The sequence below is a fragment of the Ictalurus punctatus genome, chromosome 1, assembly GCF_001660625.3.
Source record: "Ictalurus punctatus breed USDA103 chromosome 1, Coco_2.0, whole genome shotgun sequence".
Taxonomy (NCBI): domain Eukaryota; kingdom Metazoa; phylum Chordata; class Actinopteri; order Siluriformes; family Ictaluridae; genus Ictalurus; species Ictalurus punctatus.
In genome coordinates, this window is record NC_030416.2 from 23746836 (window position 1) to 23771933 (window position 25098).

Genomic DNA, 25098 nt, shown 5'->3' on the forward strand with positions numbered 1-25098 from the left:
AGGCTCAAGCTGGTCCAAATAAAGTGGGTACAGCCCCGTCTTTAACGATTAATCTTTCTGCAAATACCGCATTGACTTCAGCTGGATTTGAGAAGCAGTCGTCAGTGACATGACAGGAACACAAATGAAGTTCGGAGTTGAACTGCTGTGGTATAGTTTTAAAAATGAATTCTAACCACTGACACTTTACATCCTCATACTTTGGTAATCCATGCAAAGTGGTTTTGCTTTTGCAGCACAGAAAATGTCTTCTAGACAGGGCAGGGCAACTACAACTGTAGTGTTTGAGGGCGGGTCAAAGTACACATTGTTCGCTAGTAGCCAATGAAGACCAGAGGCAGGGTTTTTGTTACAAACCTATGTAGGTTAGTACAGGAAGTAAGTCTGGAATTACTGACGACTCGTCTCAGCTGTTCAGAATCGGTTCCTTCGTTTGGGTGTCAATAACTCCTTTTGTCATGCGCTTTGATTTTTGAAACTTTGCAGACTTTTTACATTCACAAACAGCTCTATAACACACCACATGAAAGGTAATATTTGAAAAACCATAATAGGTGCACTTTAAGACTATCAAGACACTGATGCATGTTTCAAAGTACTAGAGTGCTAGTAACAAGGGTGCCAACTCTTCTAATGTGAAAGTAGCAAATGTGTGCTCAAAGTCCAAACACTGCTCGCTGCAGAATCTAAACATCCAGGAGGTGGAGTATGACCTGATCCAGCTCGTCCTTCCAAGGCGGAGTCGACCCAAAGTCCAGCTCAGTCCGTTAGTCCAGATTTGTTTTTTTTGTGGATTTGTTCCTGTATAGCATTTCATAGGTTAGGGGTCAGCTCGAAGGTTATAAGAGGAGTTGGATCAGGTCCTTCCCCTCCCCAGGACTATTGGTTCTATTAGACTAAATTTCATATTCATTGACCTGGCATGACAATTTGCATATCAAAGGGAGATTTTCTGAAGACAACTAGAATAGAGTTGAATAATTTTAGGAAAGAATAGATTTTTCCTTTTTCCTTATAGGATAAAAGGTATAAAAGTCCTACTGGGAATTATTCACTATTCTTAGATCCTCGTCTTATTTGAGTCAAATTTAGGTTTAAGATATCCAGTTTCCTGTGTCCTTCTGAAATTCCCTCTAGTAATGCTGTTTGCATAACACACAATTTCCTGAACATTGTAGTTTAGGCAAACTGGTTTAGAAGATTTGAAATCTGTTAATTGTAATTATTTTCTCTCTTTATTAATGAATGTACTACACTGAGGCTTATTGCTGCAGTACACATTTTCTTTACAATTGTGACTCTGCATGTCCACAGAATAAATCCTTCATCTAAAACACTCTGGCTTATTAAGAATTATCATGCTGTCCCCATTTTTACTCAGTTCCCAGCTTTGGGAGGTTATAATCCATTTTCCATGGCTTAGTCCTGACAGTTCTTGTTTGCTTTGTCCTCTTTTTATAGGCATGTAACACATGCACGGAGCAGACTGGAGTATAATGTATAGTTCCTACACGTGTTGGCAAATGATCTCCAGAAATCACTTCACTTTAAGTTGACCTCTGGTAAATGACTGACACGCTGCTGTTTCTTATTAGTGTAAGCCCTTAGCTGTGGTGAACATCAGTGATGTGTGACTTGACTTTCACTGAAACTGACTTTGTTCAATTTGGAGAGGAAGTAATTGATTAGGATGGTTTCAGTCTACACACATTTTAAGGGTGTGTGGTAACCATTAGCTTCTACATTCTCCAATTCCCTTGTGTTTTAGTAATCACTCAGAATGAGTGAGAGGGGAGAGTTTATGAAGCAACAAAGCCTTTTCTGAAATAAAAAAAAAAAAGATGTCTCTGGCCAAATACAAATAGGAAGAGTGCAGCTGTTAATACACAGAGGAGACATCTCTTGTGTTTGGAGAGTAATGTTATAAAGGGATAAACCATCATTAAGGTAATCCTGCAGTGACTCACTGGCTAGACTTCTTGCAATATACTGGATTTAAGGGAGGGGGACCCTTGTTGACCCACTTAACTATCGGGGAAAGTGAAAAGGCGGGCTGCCATCTGAAGAAATCAGATGATGTCATGCTTTAGTTTTTCGACCCTGTAAGAGTGTAGCTGCTGATATTAATTCTCTTTCCTGCAGTACTGTGTATTAGCCGAACAGATAACCCAGATTGTGAAGGAAGTGAGGTAGTGGGCAACATGGTAGAGAATAAAGGAGAGGAAAGTAAACAAGACCTAACATGCGCATGCTGCTAAATGGCCCTTTGTGCTAGCTGTGCTTTGAAAGAATATCAGATTTTACATGTGGTGAGTAGTCTGCATTGTTGCTCCGTATTCCTGTCATTGCCTGTGTGATGCACATGGTGTTTATATTAAGACCAGCATCATTCATTCATTTCATGCGTTTCTTCATTACCAATGCCCAAATCCTAAAATACTCTGCATTCTTCTGAATCATAACCAATTAACGCTCCTGAGACAAAGTAAAAATCTTTGATCTTTTATAGTAAATTGGATGTTAAATACCGTACACATGGCTTTTCCTCGCTGCTACGTATTGCTACAGTGCTAAGACTGCTCGGTCTTTTGGTATTCATTGAAATTAGACTGCAGAGCTTACATTAGTTGAAAAGACAACGATTTAAGCAAGCTGTGGTATGTGCAAGCATTAAATGAAAAAAAAAAAATCCACTTTGATCAGCTTGCATATTAATCTTTATAAATATACAATCTTTTTAATGAAATTCCAAAAGAAATCTAGTATAAGTGCTGGTATTAATGAAAATGAAATTCTAAAATAAAACTCTTTAGTTTAAACTTCTTTAATCGACTTTTTTTCCCCTAACTACCTGCTAGTGGGATTTAGACTTTGCTTCATCTCTACGTAATGCGAATGATGCAGCAGCGTTTTAGTCCTTGAGACCCTGTTTACACTTCGTTTTAAAACGCATAGCTTTTGTTACGGTTGCACCTGACGTCTACACTAGACCCCATTTTAGTTTGAAAACTTTGGGCTCGCGTTTCAGTGTAAACGGACCAAAAAGAAGATTTTGAAAACGAAGGCATGGCTTCGCGTACATTCTCCCCCTGATTGGGTCTTCTGGATCATTGCATATCCTGATTCGTCAAGCCCTTACCACATGACCATTACGCTACCTAGATCGTATACACAATAACACAGAGACTGAACCGCAAGCTTTAATGGCTGTGTAGTCATTCTTATCAGCCACTGTGCAGTTAAATTTTGTATTTTATAATACTGCAGCTGCCTACATATGCAAGAGGCAAGCTATGATTAGAGCAATCAGCAATGAATCTCATTTCAAGCAGCATAAGCCCTACGTGGATTGCCAGTTCGGACTATCAACTTCCTGTTTACACTTGTATGCGCATGCCCAGTGTGCGTGAATGGTCATGTGGCATGAGTCTTCGGTCGTGTTGTGTGGACAGAGATCGTCTCTGAAACACAGCAGAAACGCCAATGTGGACAAGCACTAGTGTAAAAAGGGTCTCAGTCTGTCCTGCTTTCTCTCCTTATCTATACATTCTGTGCAACATTGCTGGAAAATGGTGAAACCTAATCATTATCCCTTATGCGTGTGATGTATTGAAATTATTTATTTATTTTCCTCCCTAATTTGGTCTCGGCCAATTGATGGCCAGCCAAGCACAGCCACCTGCATCTTTTTGAACTGCTGCTTATGCTCCATCACACTCTTTTTGCATCCATGAGCTCCCAGACAGCCACAGTTGGATAGGGTGTTTGATAGGGGGGAGACAGTAATGCCATCCCTTCCACCCAGAGAGCACGGCCAGATTTGCTCCCTTGGCTCCTGGCCACCGATGGCTGTGGCATTGTCAGGATTCAGACTCATCTCTTGACAGTGGAGTGAACGCTTTTGTTCTGCCATAAACGCTGTTGTAATTTCCATTGTGACATACGCAGAACGCGCAGCTGAAAACTTCTCACAGGAACAGCACAAATACAGCATTAACTATCAAATTAGCAGTAGAATCACCAAGCATGTAAATATTTCTATATAAACATTTAATGTGTTTCAGGGTGGGATTTTCAATTTAAATTAGGTCTCAATGACAAGAACTCTTAGATGTTCCTGCGTTCAAACCAGCTGATTAAACCCTACTTCCATTGTAGCGCTCGACCAAATCATGTTAATTGTGATTTAATAATAGAAGTAGAGATGCACCTATGCATCAGCCGATAAAGGCTATTTTTCCTGCTAACGACTACTGGCATCCGATGATCAAGGCCGATTATATCCTGTCAATCATAAGAGGACAGGAAAACACATCGATTTCGTGCTGTGTGTGAAGATGATGCCTCTTGTGTCGAATGACGACAAAACTGCAGTTTGTAATCTCTGCACCAATCAAATTTTACACCGGAAGTGAGCAGCAGCGGGAGTTTCGGCGTCGAGTTGAATTTCTTTTGCTGCGCGCTGCTCGAGCTGAATTAAAGGGCCAGTAAACTGTTAAAAGATTTAAATAAAGATGAGTGACAAAAAAGTAGTATATATTGCACAGAAAATGTATTTGTAGAATAGTGTATTTCATATGCAATTAATGTTGATGAGTTAATATCATAAAAAGTTTATATTAGGTATTACCAGTTTGATGTCAGTGATGAAGGAGAAATGCTTTTGTTTGTGGTGAGTGAATATGAGACTAACAGGAGGTTTTTTAGAATTCAGTTAATGTTAATATGAATGAATAACAATCAATAAGTTAATGAATCTTACTTTAATCTTCAGAATAGGGTTCATGTGTTGATGTTAGAGTGATGTGTTTTCTGTTTATGAGACCAGTTCTTTTATAAAGTTTTTATTTGCATTTCTTTCAGAATTGTGGAATTAATTATTATTAATTTATGAGAAGTTATAAAAGGCAGAACTATCGGTATCGGCCGATATCACTCTGAATAATCGGTTATCGTATCGGCTGAGAAATTTAGTATGGGTGCATCTCTAAATAGAAGTGTAATGTCACTTAAAGTTGTTGCTAATGTCGGTTTGCTTGAATTGTCTCTCCCTGTGTCGAGCTATATTGGAAGATGGTTCGTGATTTTAATTGAGGAGTAAGATATCTCAGATTTAAGATCACAGTCTCAGCTTTTCTGCAAATGCTATGTAGGTTTCCTGTGGTTTTGTTAGAATAGGTTATAATGCGTTACATGTCGTAGAACCTACAGCCGTCGTGGTGTTGTATTGCTGGGTTCTCTAATAAAAATATGAATCTTTATAAGTATTTCTGTATTGTCATTTTTAAGGTTACATGCATCTGGTTATATTGATAGTTGAAGTTACTTAGACCTTGCTCTTTGTTTACTACTGTAGTTCTTTTCCTACAAGAGTGACACGTTGGTTAACCGCAGAAAAGAGATGCGTCTACACTGTGTGTGTGTGTAGTCGTTGATTGTACCTTATTGAAATGCCTTAGCCGCATTCTTAGCTAGGGGTTTCATTGATTAGCAAGCACGAATGAGAAATTGTTTCAAGGTCTAAAACAGTTACAGGGTATGGTGGTTTTTTGTTTTTTTGCGTTCCAGGTTTTTTAGATGAGTTATTCGACCATACTCCTTCATTTTTGTGTTCTGTTTGCACTTCCTGTTCTGCTTGTCTACTCACCATTCCTGTAGTGTTCTCTCTCTGTGGCTGTGGCTCACATCCACCCCTTTTTTTTCCCTCCCCATTCTCTCAAAACTTAAAATGTCCATCGTGTGAAAGCAACAGATGAGGTCCAATGATTTTATTTACCATTTTCGGTATTATTTAGGATTGGACCGTCTGATGTAATACCCCATTAAAATGTGTCTCTTTGCGTTTTCGTGTCTCCTAGAGAGAAGCTTTGTTGCATGAGCCATGCTGCAGATGTTGGAGTGCCTCTTGTTTCTCAAACGTAGCTTAAAATGACTGCTCCCTGCTCCTTGTGTCTGGATGACAAGATTGATGCTTTGTTTCTAGACCTTTTTACCTTGGGTTGTTCCCTTCTGATGGGATGTCAAATAAATGTTAAACTGTCATAAAACGTAAGTTTGCGAGAAGGCGATGACATTTGGAATAGCAATCCTCCTATTCTTAATCCACCTTAAAACCTCTCTTGCATGTTAAAGTCAGTGTAACATTAGACAAGGATGTCATAACGGACCACGTTAAGAGATTTCTCTGAATTAAGACCTCATCTCCATTGGCGGATGTTTTTAATGTCTTTAATGTCTTATAGCTTAATTAATATTGGGGTTAGATCATAATGATGTTGAAGGTTGTTTTTAATCTTGTGTGTGTGCGCTGATTAAGTTCATTATGAAAGAGTCTCCTGAGTATAACAGGATTTTCACAGTTGGTTATATGGGTATCAGTTTGATTAGCATATTTCTTCTATCAGTTCTCGCTTTAATGTTGTGTAGGGCTTCAGTGATTGAGGGACTCTGTTGGTGCATAGTGAAATGGACAGATACTAAAGATTTTTTCCTCCATTGATTGGTGGCTGGGTTTTGGTCGGTTAGATAGGGGAATCTTTAAAGACAGCTTAGAATTTGTTGCAGTTAACACTTCTGTTATGTCTGACGTTGAAGGAATATGAACCTGGCCCTAATAACTGTCTGAGGTTGCATACATGTGCACATATGGATGTTTATACTGCTGTGTAAAGTGAGTGGATTCTCTGCTGCAAAGAGGAGTTGAAATCTGGTGTTATTTATTGTTTATCACCATTTGAGCTCTTTCTGAAATGTTCACACACATCAATTGAAAGCTTTTTACTGGTGTATCTAGTGACGTATAAAAGTAGATTTTATATCAGTCGTTGCTGCCGCGCTTCTCCCCCATTGGTAGTCAGCATATTGCTTTGCTTCTCATTTGCATGAAGTTGAACAACATTTCAACTTTTTCACTTGCCCTGCCTACTTTGTCGTTAATGGCTGGTTTGCCTGCTGTCGATTTGCCTAGTGTCACTGTGGATCACCAGAGTTCACTGAAAATACATGGCTTTGTGGTGTAACGTAGCTGCCAGCATGAAAGCAGGGTCAGGACTGAAATTTTGAAAACATTTGGAGTAGGGCTGCAACTAACGATTATTTTCATAATCGATTTGTTGGTCTATTGTTTTTGTAGGTTAATCGGATGGGGCGGGGCCAGGACTTTCAGTATCTTTTTTTCGTTTATTTAAAATCAAATCCACAAATTGAGTGTTACAAACTTCAGACTAAAACTTTACACAACTGTTTGTCCAATTATATAAGACTGAAAAAAAACCCAATACACACACACATCAGAATATATATTATTCATTTAGGACTGTAGTTTAATTCCATGCTTTTTGTGCTTCCATTAAAAGTAATGCATAAATACTGTATTTATGCATTACTTTTTATGGATGCACAAAATTTATGCATTACTTTTTTTTTTGATGCACAAAATTTATGCATTACTTTTTTTTTTGATGCACAAAAAGCATGGAATTAAACTGCAGTCCTAAATAAATGATTAAAAACTCAGTTTCACAGCACCTTGTGGTTTGTTACTCGCTGCCTTTAGGAATATTATTTTACTTGTTTACTTTTGAGCGTAGTTTTTTAATTAGACATTACAGATCTTACTCGTGCTCCCACTCTGTATCAGCGCGTCTACACAGCATGTGATCAGCAACGTGGCCTCGTTACTAACATATCACTTCCGTTATAATAAACAACAGAATTTACACTGTAAGCGTGCAAATACAGCATATGATGACAAACTTAAATTAAACTAAACCTTTTAAGCAACTCTCACCATTTCCCCCTTCCCCTTACACACAGTGGAGCATTTTGGATACAAGCATGATTATGACGTCATGTGCCATCAACTAGGAAGCGGCGTATATTTCCGGTCGGTAAAAAAAACGCTCGTGTTCCATTTGAGACGATATTACCTTTCTAAAGTAGAGTACACAATACATAATGTCGGTGTACAGTACTTCATTTGACACAACTTTAGTATTTACTCTCCAAAGCGTGTTTTCATAACAGAAGTAACGTGATGACTAAATCTCCCCCGTGCCGCGCGCAGACCAACTAATTGATAATTAGATCCTTTGACAATGATTTTCATAATCGATTATTGTCGGTTTTTATCGATTAGTTGTTGCAGCTCTAATTTTGAGGTCGTGGTTTTAGGCCAAGATTTGAATAGCATGTCTGCTTTCGCCAATATTTCTAACACTGGCCAGCAAACTTTGTTGTTGTAGATGTAATGCTGATTGTAGGGTGTGCTTGATCTTCGTAACAATGCTGACTAGTATGAATGTGATTTTATTTCTCTTTAAAACAATGCTCTGAGATGATTAACTAGCTGGTTACCCAAGTTGCCAGTTTGCCTGATTTATCAGTCCATCACCAGGGTACATGCGCTCAAGGCTGCGACATATTTCTGTTTTAAAAATGGCACAATTCTTGCATCCCATTGACTAGCATTGTTTACATTCGGCAGTACAGCAACATCTAACGTTTGTTTCTTCAGCATTACTGTCAAGTCTTAGTGTTGAGCTTTCTTCTTACATTTATGATGAGCATTCATTTTCATGAGCTCCTGCAGATAAGTATTGACATTATAGTGGAAGAGCCGGAAGCAAGAGTGCTGCTTTGGTTATAAAGTAATAATGTTTAATATAATGTTTGGAAAATGAATTTGTGCGGCATTTTGGTTATAATGCTTAGGCAATTACAACCAAAAGGGCTTCTGGCTTTTCCACTATAATGTCAGTAGTGCTATTTTACACCCAGTTATCTGCAAGAGCTCACAAAAACATTGTTCATCATTAGTGTAAAAGAAGAAAGCTCAACATTCACTCATTAATAAATTGCTTTGCATCGACAGATGTGTGTATATTTTGCTGAAATATGAAATTTTGGTCAAAGTTAACGTTTGTGGTACTTAACCTATGGACAATCCCCAGGTGTACTGATTGCTGTAACTATAGATACCAAGCCTGAGACACCTGCTGAATGAACATCTATGCTGAGCTGCAGATTCTGACATTTGTTTTCTGTGAAGCAGAGAGAAACCGGTGGAGCACAGAGCTGCCTGCTGGCTGAAAAGATTTTAATCAGTATGGACTTTTGTTAATCAAATCAGAGTGACAGACTGCACAGATCGAAATCTAGTTTCGCGTGTAGTCCAAATTATGTTCCTGAAAAAACAAAGGAGTAAATCATCGTGAGCAAAACTCTGTGGAACCCAGTCTTGGACCTCTATATGGTCATAGCAGACTAAATGAACTACAGGAGCCTCAAAATCGTTACGTTACTGAAGAGTACTTTGGTTCAGCCTAGAATAGTTCTGTGTGTGTATAAATGTAGATTTACACTAAATTAATAATGTAGCACTCTGCAGCTCTAACAGAATGAAAAGTGGTTTAATTATACATGTTAACCTTCGTTGTGTATGCTGTGAAGCATTTGCTTTTTATTAAAAACAAGTTTTCCGTTGATGTTGAAAGTTGAGGATCTGAAACTTCTATCTCGAGCCCCATCCAAGTTTGTAGAGTAAGTTTGCTAATAGCTTTACTGAAATTTGTGGAAACTTTGCCTCATTTAGATAAGCCCTGTTTAGTTTGTTTATGTATTTCTTTTGTGTGTGTGTGTGTGTGTGTGTGTGTGTGTGTGTGTGTGTGTGTGTGAGTAGAGAAATCAAGTGTGTTTTTTTTAATTACGGCGTGTTTACTCGGTATCACTCCTCTACATTCAAAGCACATTTTCTTCCTTCAGCCAGCGAAGACTGTTTTAAAGTCATGCTTTATATTGATGTGCTCTTTGGCAAAGGACAGGCTCTATTGTACCCATCTGGAAATCTGTTCAGATTGTTTCTCAGAGCTAATCACTTATTTTATGGTGGCTTTCTAGGAAATTAACACCAAGGACATGAGCCATAACAGCACTGATTACTTTTCTCCCTTCAGGGCTGGAGATTAAAGGTGTTTTAGTAAAAGCCTTAATCAGTGCCGGTTTCAAACGAGTTTCCCTCGTTCATGACAAGTACGTTGTCTTGGCATTAGGTTTGAAATTTCTCACACTGTATTTTCACACATGGTTTTCACACACCTTGTCTTGTTTCACATGAGATGTGGAGACGTGAATGGGTGTCGATACTTGTGGAGATTCGACACTCTTCTGTTCGGACAATAAGTGTTATCAGAATTAAAAATACGCAGAGTTGCATAGAGTTGCTTGGATAAGACATTACAAGAAGCTTTCAGTTTACAGTATCATGACAAATTAACACCCTGCATAGTTTTCCTCTAAACGTGACTCACGTGCACGTGAAATCATTATAAATAGCATTTCGTTACGTCCTGTTTGAAGTGTCAGGAATCAATAGGCTTAAAGCAGCGTCATGTGTTCATATCGTGACCAATTGATAAAAGATTGCTTTTTATTCTTTTATTATAAGAGCTTTTCAGATCCTTATAAATACTAATAGATATTTAGTTTTTCAGATTTCATTGCATGCTTTTTCCAGTCTAGGTACACACACACACACACTACACACACGCAGGCCTTTTTTTATTTACTGCTCTTAGTGTTCACACAGCATCTTCACCAGAGACAATCCAAACACAACACTTCACACTCCAGCAATGAGTGCTCATTTTATGCAGTAAGTCAAGGACAGTAATTGCTGTAGAGGATTAAAACCGCTGGTTCTGATGTACTTTGCAGCTTATTTTTTATTTTTTGTCATTACTATGATTATGAGCTATCTTGGCTGCATGTGTGCATATTGAGCTGTTTTGCTAGACACTTGGCACCTATGAAACAAATTCTGCAGCCAAAGAACGCATTAATCAAATGCGTCCATAATGCAAATAGCATAACCGCATTTTATTGGCCAAGTAGATCGGAAAAACTAACGTAGCTTCTCAGGCTAACCTTTCCATCTTTCTGCATCCTTTAAAAAAAAAAAACCCACGAGAGTATTATCTCGACAGATTCTAGTTCCTGTTAATATGCTGATGAATGATGTTTGAATGCATTGATAATTTTATGAATTATCTATGCTTCATGCTAACATATAATCTTCTGTAACAGTTGGATTGCACATTTTCTGCATTTATGCCAGTTTAATAATGTGGTGTTTTTTCCCCCCTGTAATGTATATGAGACTACCTTTGGTTAAATCCAGTGGTGTAGTCCTACAAAAGTGGTTTACTATTACCCAGTCACCAATTACAAAGCCAGTAACTTAATACGTTTTTATTTTTATATTTTTTTTATTTATTTGTAACTTTGCCAACACAATATTTCACTGTGAATATTTAACTACCAATTACCTGTTAATCAGTTGGGTGTAGGGTTGTCAAAAGTACCAGTACTTCGGTACCAAGTTGGTGGTACCAGATTTTCATAAGTACTGGCAGTACCGAGTCAACCTGGTACTGACGCGCTGCCTGACGTGTGGTCAGTCGGGAACTTTTCATGAGTGCACCGTGCAACAAGAAGAGCCAAAGCAGCAGCTCCGCCGGTCGCCATCACTGTGTCAGAAACCGCTTACTTACCTGCTATATAGTAGGCTAAATACATGGATTTCTCTCAGATGCTCGTTTTCCACTGTCGGTGCCGTTACCGCTAAGTGTGTAAAAGCCGTGCCCCTAAAATTTATGTGCAGATAGACTGACCGTGCTCTCAGGAAGAGCGGCTGCTTAACCGAAGTATTTAATCAAGCAGGTGAGTTTAAAATGATGGTAGCAGTTGCATTATGAATGTTGTAGCACAGTGTAATTGGAGTGTATAATTGCAAGAAAACATCCTCGTTTTTGCTTACATAATGGTTAGCATACGCGCGTTTAACGCTAATACCGTCAGGAGTCCTTATGAACCATTTAATGCTTTTTACTTTTTAAATTTTTATTGGAGTAAAATAAATGGGAGGACATGATGGGGTGTACTAATTTTACACATCAGAGGTTTTTCGATGAGCGATATATATCTGAATTTTGTTTTAGAAAATAATAGCTGTGTGGCTAGCACTGTTTTTCTTTAATATCAGTCAGAAAAACATTTCTACTCTTGGCTGGATAACTGTAGTAGCTTTAATAATGAAATACTTGAAGTATACAGAATGGCATTTTAAAAAATACATTTTATATTGATATTTAACTTTATTAATAAAATTGTGTGGTGTTCAATTAGCATGTTTTTTTGTGTTTTGCTGTGTGTTTTTTGTGTTATGCAAATTTACCGTGGATTTTTACTGATCTTGGTACCAACTACCGAAATTTTGATACCGTGACGACCCTAACTGGGGGGGGGGGAGGCTGTGAGAGGGCAGGGGATACAGAGACAACACTTTGCTAAAATGGCCATAAGAGGATTCCAGCTCGTGAGTCTTCCAAAGGAGAACTATAAAATTTAAGGTGTTTTTTTTTTTTTTTAAATAAAGGTTTTAGTTCATTGCCTGTCAGTACTAAAAGTTGCGATAGATATAATTATGATGCAAGAAATGGATTAAAGCAGTGCGAGAGAGAGTGAATCTGCAAGTTCAGTGTCGAGCTTTCTCAAGCAGCGACAGAAGAATAGAATTTTTTTTTTTTTTTTTTTTTTTTTTTCTTTCCTTCTTCCCTAAACGCATGCAATACAGTTAAAGGGAAAGCTAACACACAGGTAGATTAGGGACTTCTGAAGCTGCAAAACAAGAGGGTATACGCTAATATCGATCCTTAGAAGTCATAACGGACAAACAGCCCTGCGTAAAAAGTAACCGTACGACCCCGAATACGCCACTGGTTAAATCTGAGCCCTCAGTAAATGTAGGTAGCCTTATAAAGGCCATTGAATTTAGTCGGACACATCTCACTTGTGCTTTTATTCATAGTAGCATGGCAGATAAATGGGTTCGTTGGGCTGGTATTATAGCTGTGAGGAACACAGGAACACAAACAGAGAAAGTAAACTCTTTGCCTAACGCATTTGTATAATGCGCTTCATGTTGGTGCAGCGTTCCTTGATGCACAGTCCTCCATTGATCAAAACAGTTTTTATATATATACTAGTTCAATTTTAACTAGTGTGAATGAATGACCGATCTCTTCAGACTCAGGAGTATGCGTCTATGTGGAAACACTGACGAAAGCAAGCCAGTAAAAACCTGCAGCACGAGACTATCCTGTATCTCTCCTGCTAGCACAAAATATCAGCTCAGTTGAGAGGTAATCTTGAGACTTCCCAGAGTTTTACACATTTATCAGGAGAGGATAAGAACTGTGACTGCAAAGAGTAGTCCATGTACAATGAATTTAAGTACTCGATCGTTTACTTTCTTTCTAGTCTTGTTAATTAAGTTCGCAGGTAATCAAGACGAGCCGAGTACACTGGAGCTTTCAGCTGCCCAGTGTAATAGCTAATGTAATAGCTCATCATTTGTGCAACTCTGCTAAGCTACCTGTGGTTTTGGGATTTTGCACTGCTGTCTCATTGGACTTGTCATACTTACTGTCCGTTCTGTCGCTATCAGATATGACAAGGTAAATGGAGGAGATCTCATTAAATTTACTGTGACTTACTTTTAGCTGTATAATTGAATTTTCTTACTTTAACTTTCAGAATGAATATTACCTTTAGTGGACCAGCTAATGACCTCCATTACCTGAGATCTCGCTCAGTGATGGTTCAAAAGCATGTACTTCTTTCCATGGCCACTGAAATTCACTGATTCTTTAAAAGAGCTTAGAGCAGCCTTTTGCTCCAGAGGTCCATCCTTAATTTAGCGTGCAACTCTGCCTCCAATCCTTCTGCGCTCTGCATTAATAATCTCTTCTCCTGCAGAATCGGTCCCTTTCAGGGCTTCGTGTATATCCATCCAGTGTGAAATTGAGTTTTATAAGGACGTGAGCTGAGTTAAGAGATGGGAGAAGTGCTGAATGAATTGTCTGGCAGAGAGTTTAAAGAAGAAATTTCCAACTCGCCACTTCTATTAATAGAGGATTGCAGGGAAGTGTCTGTGAACTAGAATGAAGCAGCCATGTTAGTCAGAAAGCTGTGTGGGTGTGTATATGTGTGTGGAGTGTTTATGATAAACAGTCCTCCTGCTACTCCCACTCACGGACCTCTCAGAAGGCAGTGGGCTGTAGGATCACCACCTGAACACTGCCATTTTCTCCGGTGAAAAGCTTGTGTTATCTGATGGCTAGTCATTAATCTGATGGCTGGCTGTATAGGAAAGAGTTCCTCATTCATTCAGTTACCATGACAGCAAAACCACCATTTTGTCAAAATCTGATTTTTGTTTTAGCAAAACTGGTATCTGTCCTAAAGACAGAAGCATGCAGCTCCTCCACCTCAGCACCATCCTGTTTCTGTACTTCATGCATATTAATAGATCATACTGTACAGCTTTAAACTGTATGCATACTCAGTGCGTACATGCAGTTGTTCGTATAAATCTAGTCAGGATGTTGTCTCCTCAAATTGGAGTCCTTTCCTTTGTTTTTTTCTTATGGCTGATTGACTTTCTCTTCATGCTGTGAAATGAGGGGTTTGCTTCAGGCAGAGACAGTTTAAGCCATGCGAGAGCACAAGATGACATTCATCACATTATAGATCAGTCGTGATGAATGAAACGCCCTAACTTCTTCAGTTATAAAGCTTTTGTAAAACTTCTGATAGTATTGTGATGGATTGTTTGTGTGTTTATCGGTTTACTGTAGCATGAGCAAGCAAATCGTGGTTGCTTAAATCGATATTCAGCTTATGTGAAGTTTCTTTTGAAGAAAAATGATTCATCGGATAGGTTAAGTTCTTAAACGGTATTGGCTAGGCCACATTCGAAGTGGCTGTAAAAATCCTCGATATACGCACGTGTCTAAGTTCAAGGTCTGTTTAGACCGTTTAAGGTCTATATTCGGATCGCAGACGTATTCCGAATACTATGTTAATATGCTTACAGGCGTCAAAATATTCTTACATACATTGTTGTTGTAAATGTGCCCGAGTTGCCATACCTAACCTGTAGCTAAGCATCTGTTAGCATTAGGGCTGCAACTAACGATTATTTTGATAATTGATTAATCTGTCACTTTCTTTGATTTCTTTGATTAGTTGGATTAAAAGGCTAGCTTTTATTTTCTGTATTTTTTCGAAAAACTTTTCACATCCTGCCCAATGTTGTCCTTCAAACATTGAAGCCTATGAAAAAGATATTAAATGTATCTATGTGGGCTATGCTATACATTTAAAAATATTAACATTATATTTTGAAAACAAAACAAATGATTGTCCACAAGCTTTAAAGCAGAAGTTAAATCACTATATTAAAAACGCTGAAAAAGAAAAGCACAAACCAAGTGTTAACTGGTAAGAGGTTAAATGTTATGCAGTGACATACACATTCACTCATCTGACCACAGTAACGTTACTTTATTCTGTGAATGTATGACTCATTTCTATATAATTATGTATATCTACATTATTACATCTATACACTATTTAAACCCCATTAAAGTTACTGCTCCCATAAAAAACAGTTAATTTTGTTTCTAAATAAAGCTGAATTTAGCATCAGACAACATATTTGATCTAAATTAATATTTTAGTCAGAGGTATTGTGCTTCCTTTCTATTACACACTGTTTGAGTGTTGCGTATGCATGGACTCGGCCTCATTCGGGGATGTTTAATGGAGACTCGCTCGCTGCCTTGACGAGACTTTATGTGAAATGGAAATACTGGTGTGGATTTCTAACATTTACAGATAAGGATATAAAGATAGAAATGTCATTTTTGTGCTGAAGAAAACAAGTCTGGAACACATCAAACATCACACGCATCCGTTGCAGCATCTGACCCGACAAGCCACATTAATACACTTAGTGTTTTTTTTTTGAAGCGCTTAATATAAACCTGGATCATGCACTTTTCCCCCAGCAGCTCACTCTGTGACCTCCGCTGGTTTTCAAATGTGTTTTTCACCATTGTGAAGTGACGTCACTGGTGGGGTGATTATCCACAGTGATGTCACAGACCCAACTAATCCACGATGAAATTCATTGTCAGTTGTTTTAATTATCGACTATTATCAGTTCGTTGTTGCAGCTTTAGTTAGCACCCACAATTCCTTGTGGAGTGAGTATGCGCATATATCTCCTTACCAATTAAAACAAGCGCATTCCAGGGGTGGGAATTATAATATCATCTTACTCTGAATCGAGCAATCAGATAGCAGCATCTACATTTCTCGATACTAATTAGAATATTGTCAAATTCAGATTTATATTGAAGTATTGATGTGAATGTAAAAGTGGTCAGTAACTGAATTCTGTATTCATGTGCCAGGGTTTAAATCATAAAACGACGTATAAAACACCTAAGCCACTGTTCTATACATATAACAGCCGAATTGTTTGGATGTTATATTGCTTAGCAACCAAAGCTTACTGTTAACAGACTACATTAAAACATTCAGTAAAATGATTTATTAATGAAGGATTTTAGCATATTGTTTTTATAAAGCAACAGGCCACTTGAGGACATGCCTTACAGTGATGTTAATACGAGTAAAGGTGTTTTAGGCTCTCTGCTCACGTGCTCTCAGGGCTTATTGCCTTATTATGGAAGGTGTTCTCTTCAAGGGGGAAAAATCAGTCATGACACTGGGGGGCTGAAAAAGGGAACTTATACAGACAGAATTGCATTTGAGGAGACAAACTCGTTTGGTCATCTATAGCGTTTTCGAATTACACATACTGGCTGATGCACTTAGCTTAGAAATTTGTTGGCCTTGGCTTCATCTAATGGCATTTTCTTTATCCACCGCACCACGGACGTACCAGACCTGCTTCTTTTGTCACGAGTGCATTATACAGTCGTATCCCTAAATCCCTAAAGGCCTAAACGCAGACACCTCTTTAATGACTACACATTAGCACTACACAATATTGACAAAGACCTTGATCTGTAATATGCTGAATATTATGAAAAGTATTTTAATGGCAGACTGGATGTGATAATGGCAAAATCTGAAAATGAATGTTATTTCTATTTTTTTTTGTGTGTCTTTTTACTATTGATGTCAAAAATGCTAGCGTTTCTTTCCTTAAAGCAAACAGCAAAATGATTATTAAGTGCAGAATAAAACCTCAGGAGTTCATCTTTGTTTTTTGTTCTTTTGAAAAACATACCAAAAAAAAAAAAACAGCTCTTCCGAGTTGTAGATCAGATTTAGCTAGGATATAATGTAAATGTGCTGGGATATAGCTGAAGGCTTGGATAAGCTAGGAAATAACGCATGGATATAAAATATATGTACACCTAATATAATGCATGCCGTTTGAGATTCAGCCACAGGGGGGAAAAATATAAAGCCTGATTTATACTTCTGCATCTGTGGATTTGTGAACATATACACACGGTCACATTAGTGTCTGCCTTCATACGTAACGGGGGGGTCCACTAGGGGCAGAAAAAAAAATGAAACAGCAGATGGTTTATCAGTTTGTTTGTTTTTTGTTCGAACTTATTTATTCTTATGATTTTGCTGTTAATCTTGTTTACTTGTCTATAACTGTTTGAAAGCTGAACGAGATGATCATGCAGGTCAGCTCATGTAAGCTTCGAGCTTCTGCCTTCATTTCTGAAGGTTAGAGGCCAAACTTTGGGATCATGTTCTGTCATCCTGTCTCCACAAAATAGTTCATTGTTATTCTCTTCAGACCCTTTGTAATTTCAGCTCTCTGAAAACTTCCTTTTGAGGCTCTGCATGGATACGGTCCAAATTGATCACAGACGGATGGAAAGAGTGCTTGGCAAATGCACTCTCCTGATTACTGTGTTCCAATTACAGAAAATGCAAATGCATGTTGTCCTCGTATTGCTCGCAGTTATGAATTGAGGCTTTGCAGTTGCATGTCAACATTTTATATAAATAGACTTATTCTGACGGTCAGACTCTGTTATATCAATGACGACATCATGTTGTTTTTTTTTCCTCCTCTTACTTTCCTTCTTTCTCCACACTCTCTTTTTTTCTATTTCTCAACCTATAGGTTCAACTACAGGTCAACTCATCACCTCAGTACTAATGGCTTTTATGAATTTCTCAACTGGTTCGACGAGAGGGCATGGTATCCACTTGGCAGGATCGTGGGAGGCACGGTGAGGACACTCTAATTAAAATTCTCAACCAAACCAGTGCTAATTTCCTTTTGCGCTCTCTCTCTCTCTCTCTCTCGTTCACTAGGCATATTCAGACCTCCCTCAGGATGCCCAAATCTTTGTCTTTAGCCTGACCTTCACCCGTTTAGTCACAATGTTTACATGCATGAGGGGCGTAAAGCTGCGGCAGGCTTTGATGGTACTCTGCTGAGTGTGTTCACAGCATGACCGCTCTGATTCGAGAGCTGTAGAGACTTGCAGGAGCCAGTTCTCCCTAGCTACAGCAAGGGCCGTTTAGAGCAGACACGATACATCCTCTCATTCAGAGCAGGCCTCGCGGGCCGAGGGAGAAGGGGGAAAAAAGGGGCTGGAGAAACCGATCTGTGAACCGAAAAACGCATCTTCCTCACTTATACTCCTTTTCATCTTTCGTATTCAGTGCTCCAGATGACTTTGTTCATTAGTATGTGCGGTTTAAGTAAAAGCTTAGATCAAACCCTGCTTCCTGTAATACTGAACTTGTATCGTCTAGATGTACTGAGGCTCCAGATGAACAATAAAATGGTTGTTATAAACAGGGGACCCCCACCCTCCCTCGCATTATTTGCTGTAACCAATAAGGTGATGTACCACATGACCGCACATGTGAAGCGAGTCTGGAGAAACCTGTTTGGAAGGCTAAGCTGTGAATGAAATTTTAAATGGCCCCAAATGCCCGCTTGTAGCGAGAAGAACCCGATTTGTCCTGATCAAACGTTTCAGTTTCAAACATGAAGAAAGCTGCTAAAGAAGCGTTAAAAAGGTCACATGGCATTTTTTTTTTTTCAAAGCAGTATAGACACGTGGCATGTATACTAGTACAGTCGTTTTTCATTTTTGGATTTCACACCAAAAGGCCACCTTGTAATATTGTTTTTTCATCTTTGTGAGTTTTTTTTTTTCTGGCCTGCATGTGTGCATTGATAGTCTGGTCACTCTGGATGGTTTCAGTGTTGTCTATGTGGAAACCATACCAAGAAGAGGATGCTTTTCCCCCTTTACTCTATTAAACATTACATTTTGCCACATGTTAAAAATGACAAAGTTAAATATCACATGTCATGCTTACTCTGCTTGTGTTCAGGGGTTCACATAAAATATTTAGTACTTAAAGGTGAAAAGATTTGGTTTGATATTGATGCATCGCTCATTCGCCTTGTGCATTTCTCCAGGTGTACCCGGGACTTATGGTGACGGCAGGTCTAATCCACTATCTCCTGAACCTCCTCCACGTGACCGTGCACATCCGTGACGTGTGTGTGTTCCTGGCTCCGATCTTCAGTGGCCTGACTGCTGTCTCCACCTTCCTGCTGACGAGAGAGTTGTGGAATCAAGGCGCTGGGCTGCTGGCTGCTTGTTTCATCGCTATAGTTCCTGGTTATATCTCTCGCTCTGTCGCAGGTTCTTTCGACAATGAGGGCATTGCCATCTTTGCTCTGCAGTTTACTTATTACCTTTGGGTGAGCTATAAAACAAACATTGCTCATTCTCTTACTCTCAGGCTGTCTGTGGTGATGTCTTTTCTGTATCACTCCACACTCCTTCATACTTGTTGTCCTTCCTGTCCGTCGAGAGAAATTCTTCTCGGTCCTTAAATTGTAGGGATTATTACTTTTTCCAACTGAAAATATATTTGACCTTCAAGGTGTTTAATAGGAAACGAAGGCAAAGTGCATTGACTTAAATTTCCTCTCAGTATATTATTTCCTGAAGAAATCATTTGATGACACTTCTCAGAAAAGTGTTTTTGGTGGTTCTTTTTATTAAGTAAAGGACATCTAAATGATAGGGTGTTTAAAATCCGAAATTTGTAGAAGAAAAAGATTTAACTGCTAGGGTTTTAATGAATTCCTATTGAAGCATAAATGTGCAGTTTTCGTTTCTTAATTGGTCTCTTAGCACTGTGCACCACGCCTTTAGAGTTTAGTAGCGCAGAAGTTAATCGTATTTCTGGTTTTGGCCTCTGCAATTAGCTCATCACTGATAGAAGAAATTCATACAGTCTGTTCAGTATTACGTGTTTTGTACCAAAAGGAAGTATTTGCACTACTGAAGGAGAAAATTTTCCACCATTTACAATCTGATAGTGGATCATCCTACTGAGGGTTCAAGCATTCTAATGAATAATAAATGTTCATGAATTCTGATGAACAGCTGTTACCTTGGAGCGTAGAGTAATTTACTGTATCAGCCTAGATCAATACGGCATCAATAATTATCATAGTGGTGTAGTTGTACTTAAGCTGGGCCTTCTCTATTTCAGGTGAAGTCTGTGAAGACTGGGTCAGTCTTCTGGACCATTGGCTGTTGTCTGTCTTATTTCTATATGGTAAGTGTTCCTCGAATATTATCCCGCATTTCTTTACATTTAGACCGAGAGCAGACAGGACCAGGTGTGTGTAAGAGCTACAGTACCTAACTTGCATGAGGGTGTTGATCTGATTGCTGAAATATATCAAGTAAGTTTTTAAAAAAATGAAATAAACAAACACCATTCATCAGGACTCGCATCAGTGGTGTAAATTAATGAGCCATTATTGAACCCTGTGAGAGTTTGCTTTGGAGACAGGCAGTGTGCCTTATTAATGGCATTGTACAGTTCTGTTCCTCCTTTTCTCTCCACTTAAGCATGTTTATTTCAGAACAACAAGAGCTAGCAATGGCACAATGCCAATTTTATTTTCTGTTACCATTACTGAAACCAGGAGTATTATCCAACACCAATGGCATGTTTGTTTGTTTGTTTGTTTGTTTGTTTGTTTTTTAACTTTAAGATGAGAGATTTTTAAATGATGCATGTCTTCGATGCATGTTTTACATGGTCATCCAAAAAACTCTAAAACTCTCCATCAATAAATAAAACAAATATCACAGACCAGATGTGCAAAATGGGCAATTTTAAATAAATTGTACAATCCCAGTATAATAGTTATTCTTGCCGAATTCCAGGTAAAACAAATTTTAGCAGTACAAAATGAAGGGGGTGGGAATCAACATGTGACTTGTGACAGCATGGAAATAAATATGCATTATTTTCAGCATACTTTCTGTCGAACTGTTTTATTAACTCTGCCCCTTTTTGTAACTTTAGTGTCAATTAGCTCATGTTCTGCCTGTTATACTCTCTGTATCAAGCGAGGCCAATTCTTCTTTAGAAAAATTGAGTGTTTTAGATTCCTGAGCTGTCAGACTGCTCTTTCTTTCATCAGCTATTAGAGGCAGTGCAGAAGAGCCTCTTGTTCTCAACACTTGCGTGTGTTGCACAGTAAAATTCGCTGTTAAAGAAGGGAGGCTAGTCAGGGTTTGTTGACTGTCCAGTAGAGCAAGGGCTTATCTGTTCGTGGATTATTTGGCTTGCTGACAAAAGCATGCACTTTTTATCTCATCGACCAGGTGCTGCTGCACTTTCTTCCAAAATTTCGTCTAACAGACTAGATAGGCTGCTCTTGCTCGTACTTGCTGTATCCACCCACGGGGACGTGTCTTGCTGGCTCTGTTTCATATATATAGTCCCTTTGTTTAGTCGTTACATCTCGTCTAGTTCTGCACAGCTTTGAAGTGTCTAGTGGAAAAATGTTCATGCTAAAATAAAAATGTTACATTTTAAATTTACATAGTCCGTGTAACATGTTGAACACAAATACAAGAAGTAGGTCTCTATGTAATATTAAAAGCTGATATTACACTACAGTCAGTAGTTTGAAGTGAGGAAGGTTGGTCATGTTATCCATACTATTCCACTTTGTTTGCTAGTCTTGTTGTAGGCATTTAGGTGACATTCAGATTTGTTTGAACACCCTCTAAGTGTGATTAAGCGAGTGGTGACTGTTAAACCTCATCTAGAATTTTTCTTTTTTGCAGATTGAGACTGAGATGCAAGCACTGCCTCATATGAAAACATGAATTTGGCTCTTGTCAACGTACCATGTGTAGAATCACTCCTGTAGCTGCAGTGATTGACTTCCCTATGTGACTTACGTCATTGTACTTACTGATTGTGGCTCTGTCAGTGCTGGTTTGACAGGGTGTAGTCCAACTTTTCATTAAAGCGCAAAACCAGTATTTTCAACCTCTGTTTTGAAAAAAAAAACAAAAAAAACTTTTTTTGTTAGCTCCTGAACGCTGATGCTGCCTGCAGGGTGTTTTTTCTTTTTTCTGCCAACTTTATACTAATAGTTAAAGTTGCAGCTTCCTTTCCAATAACCTGAATTAATTCTTCATATAACGCTAAGTGTTATTACGTTTGTTATTAAGTTGATAAGGTTATTGTACTGTGGTTTCCAATGCTGGTGTCACCCCTCAATGCACTTGTTTTACATACGTTGCAGTATGCTGTTTTGCTTTTCTTTTCCTTTAGTGTAAATTTAATGAACACTGACATGATAGCAACTCTCACGCATGCTATTTAGGTAGCTACTTTTATTGTCACAGGACCTGCTATATGCAAGGGATAATCCACAGCTAGGTGTGCATTACACCATTTTAATGCACGAGTGCTTTAATGACGTGTTACGTACACCTAGCCGTTGATTATCTCGCTTATACCATGGTCACTTGCTTGCGTTAACAAGTTCATAATGGATCAAAAAGGATAAAAATATTTATAAGAGCGTGCGTGAATTACCTGCATCTGTGCTACATCTCTACCAGTAATGAATAGCTTAATTACTGCGAGTTTAACTGCTGTATGCAACTGTAACTTTGCTACTATGGTTACAATTGTTTATAGGTAGCACGTTAATTTAGAGCGGCTATTAAACTGACCGGAACTACTGAACGCACAGCTTCCAGCCAGTCAGAATCGAGTATTCAAGCCATTTCACCATTTTCTGCTGGTATTGGGGTGATCGTTACTGGATATAGGATTGGTGTGTTCTGTAACGAGAGCCATCATCTCTACAGTAGGCTTGGGGAACTGCTAACCAACAGGTCGTAGGTTCATAGTACTACACTGTCTAGTCCAAGCCACTCATAAATGTACAGTTTCCTGAGCTGAATGATTGAATTGAGTGATTTGTACAGATGTATAGTGCTGATTTGTGTGTGTTTTTTACAGGTGTCTGCGTGGGGAGGATATGTTTTCATCATCAACCTGATTCCCCTGCATGTGTTTGTGCTGCTCCTCATGCAGCGTTACAGCAGGAGGCTTTACATTGGTGAGTCAGCGCTTCATGAGAGTGTGCATGTATTTGTTTGCCCTGCAAGACACATTACCACCTACACACACACCTCACACAAACACTGACCATCTTCAGTCTTCTTTTCCAGTAGTCAAAATGCCTGTTTTGCCTTGCTCTAATTGTATATTTGAGAATTTTTTTTTCCACCAACACATTAACACATACAGGTGTGAATATGGAGCACAAAGCTTCATATTGTTTGCTGTGCTCTATCCAGTGTCTCTTGTGGGTTTTTTTTTTTTTGGGGGGGGGGGGGGGGGGGGGGGTGTTGCTGTTGCTGTTTAGCTGTCTTGCAGGGAGAGCAAAAAATGTAACCAAAATTGGACTTTCTGTTAGCACATTTTATTCCACCTACTTCTCTGCCTCTCATAACCAATCAGATTGACGGCTTCTTACAACTTGCCATCAAAACGGGTCATAACCGGTTAAATTATAGGGCTTCTGTTTTGAAGTTGCATTTTTACATGCACTAACAGCGTAGGACTTTTCAGAGAAGAGAACTGTTATTTTAGTGTTTTTTGTTTTGATCGATTGCCTTGTTTTAAAGAAAGTGTGTGGGCCCTGCAGTGATGCTCGTATGGCAGACCAGGATAGCGCTGCTTTCTCCTGATAATTCTGTTAGGACTTTCATTATCCCTCCCCTCATGGCTCTGTGGAGTAGTGGCCCAGCTGCTGCAGTCTGAAATGGGCTCCGTGATGGATGCTGGACATTAGCCTCATCCAGCACTGTTCCACAATCCTGTTTTCCCGAGTCCCACAGAACAGATGCTGCATCTGGCTCCCCATGGAGTTTCAGTTACATAGCACTTCTGTTTAGCTTGCTAATAAATTAGACCAATTTGGATTAAGTAACGTCTCAGTGGCCCTGAGATCTGGGCAGTTATTCCAAAGTGCTTATGATAACGCTTTGCTTCCGGTAGCTGTCCCTGGACGATGGCTCTCAAAGCTAATATTAGAAATCAGAACGAGAGAGAGCACTGGGGAATGAGACCTTAAATATTGCTGCTTTATTTAACATCTCATTTGAATTGACATTTTGTAATGAAATCTGATTTCTTTTGTTAAAGCAGGATTTGGCAAGCACTGTGGCCATTGTGTAGATATCCAGATGTTAAACCGATTCTGAATAGGGGTGTATACCTAGGGGACAGGAACTGTGGAGACGATGGACACTCTTAGCTATATGGAAATAACAAGTGCTTCAGCAACAAAATGCTTCAATTGATCACCGAGGGAATTCCTTCTGCTGCTCTCAAACCCTCACAATTATACAAATTCAGTTCTAATGGACACCTAAAAATGTGTCCCCTTCTGAGAGCTGTCAAAATCCACCTGTTTTCTAAAATCTTTTATAATGATTATACATTTATCATTTTCCCTAATGGCAGTGGCCTCTTTCAGTAGGATAATTCGCCCTCCCACACTGCAAAAATTGTTCAGGAATGGTTTAAGGAGCATGACGGTGAGTTCAAGGTGTTGACGAGGCCTCCAAATTCCCCAGATCTTAATCCCATCGAGCATCTGTGGGATGTGCTGAACAAACAAGTCCGATCCATGGAGTCCCCATGTCGCAACTTACGGGATGTGCTGCTAATGTCTCGGTGCCAGATACCACAGCACCCCTTCAGAGGTCTTGTGGAGTCCAGGCCTTTGCAGGTCAGAGCTATTTTGGTGGCACAAGGGGGACCTACACAATATTAAGCCGGTGGTTTTAATGTTATGACTGATTGCTACATCTCTTT

At 39.0% G+C, this 25098-nt stretch overlaps 1 protein-coding gene across 1 annotated transcript in view; it reads left to right on the forward strand.

The window, feature by feature from the left end:
- Positions 1–25098, forward strand: part of stt3b (STT3 oligosaccharyltransferase complex catalytic subunit B) — a 36699-nt gene that overhangs the window by 1846 nt on the left and 9755 nt on the right. Inside the window, exons 2-5 of the mRNA XM_017476730.3 lie at positions 18029–18137; positions 19349–19636; positions 20440–20505; positions 23233–23332. Coding sequence (XP_017332219.1) covers positions 18029–18137; positions 19349–19636; positions 20440–20505; positions 23233–23332 — 563 coding nt within the window. The remainder of the gene's footprint in view (positions 1–18028; positions 18138–19348; positions 19637–20439; positions 20506–23232; positions 23333–25098) is intronic.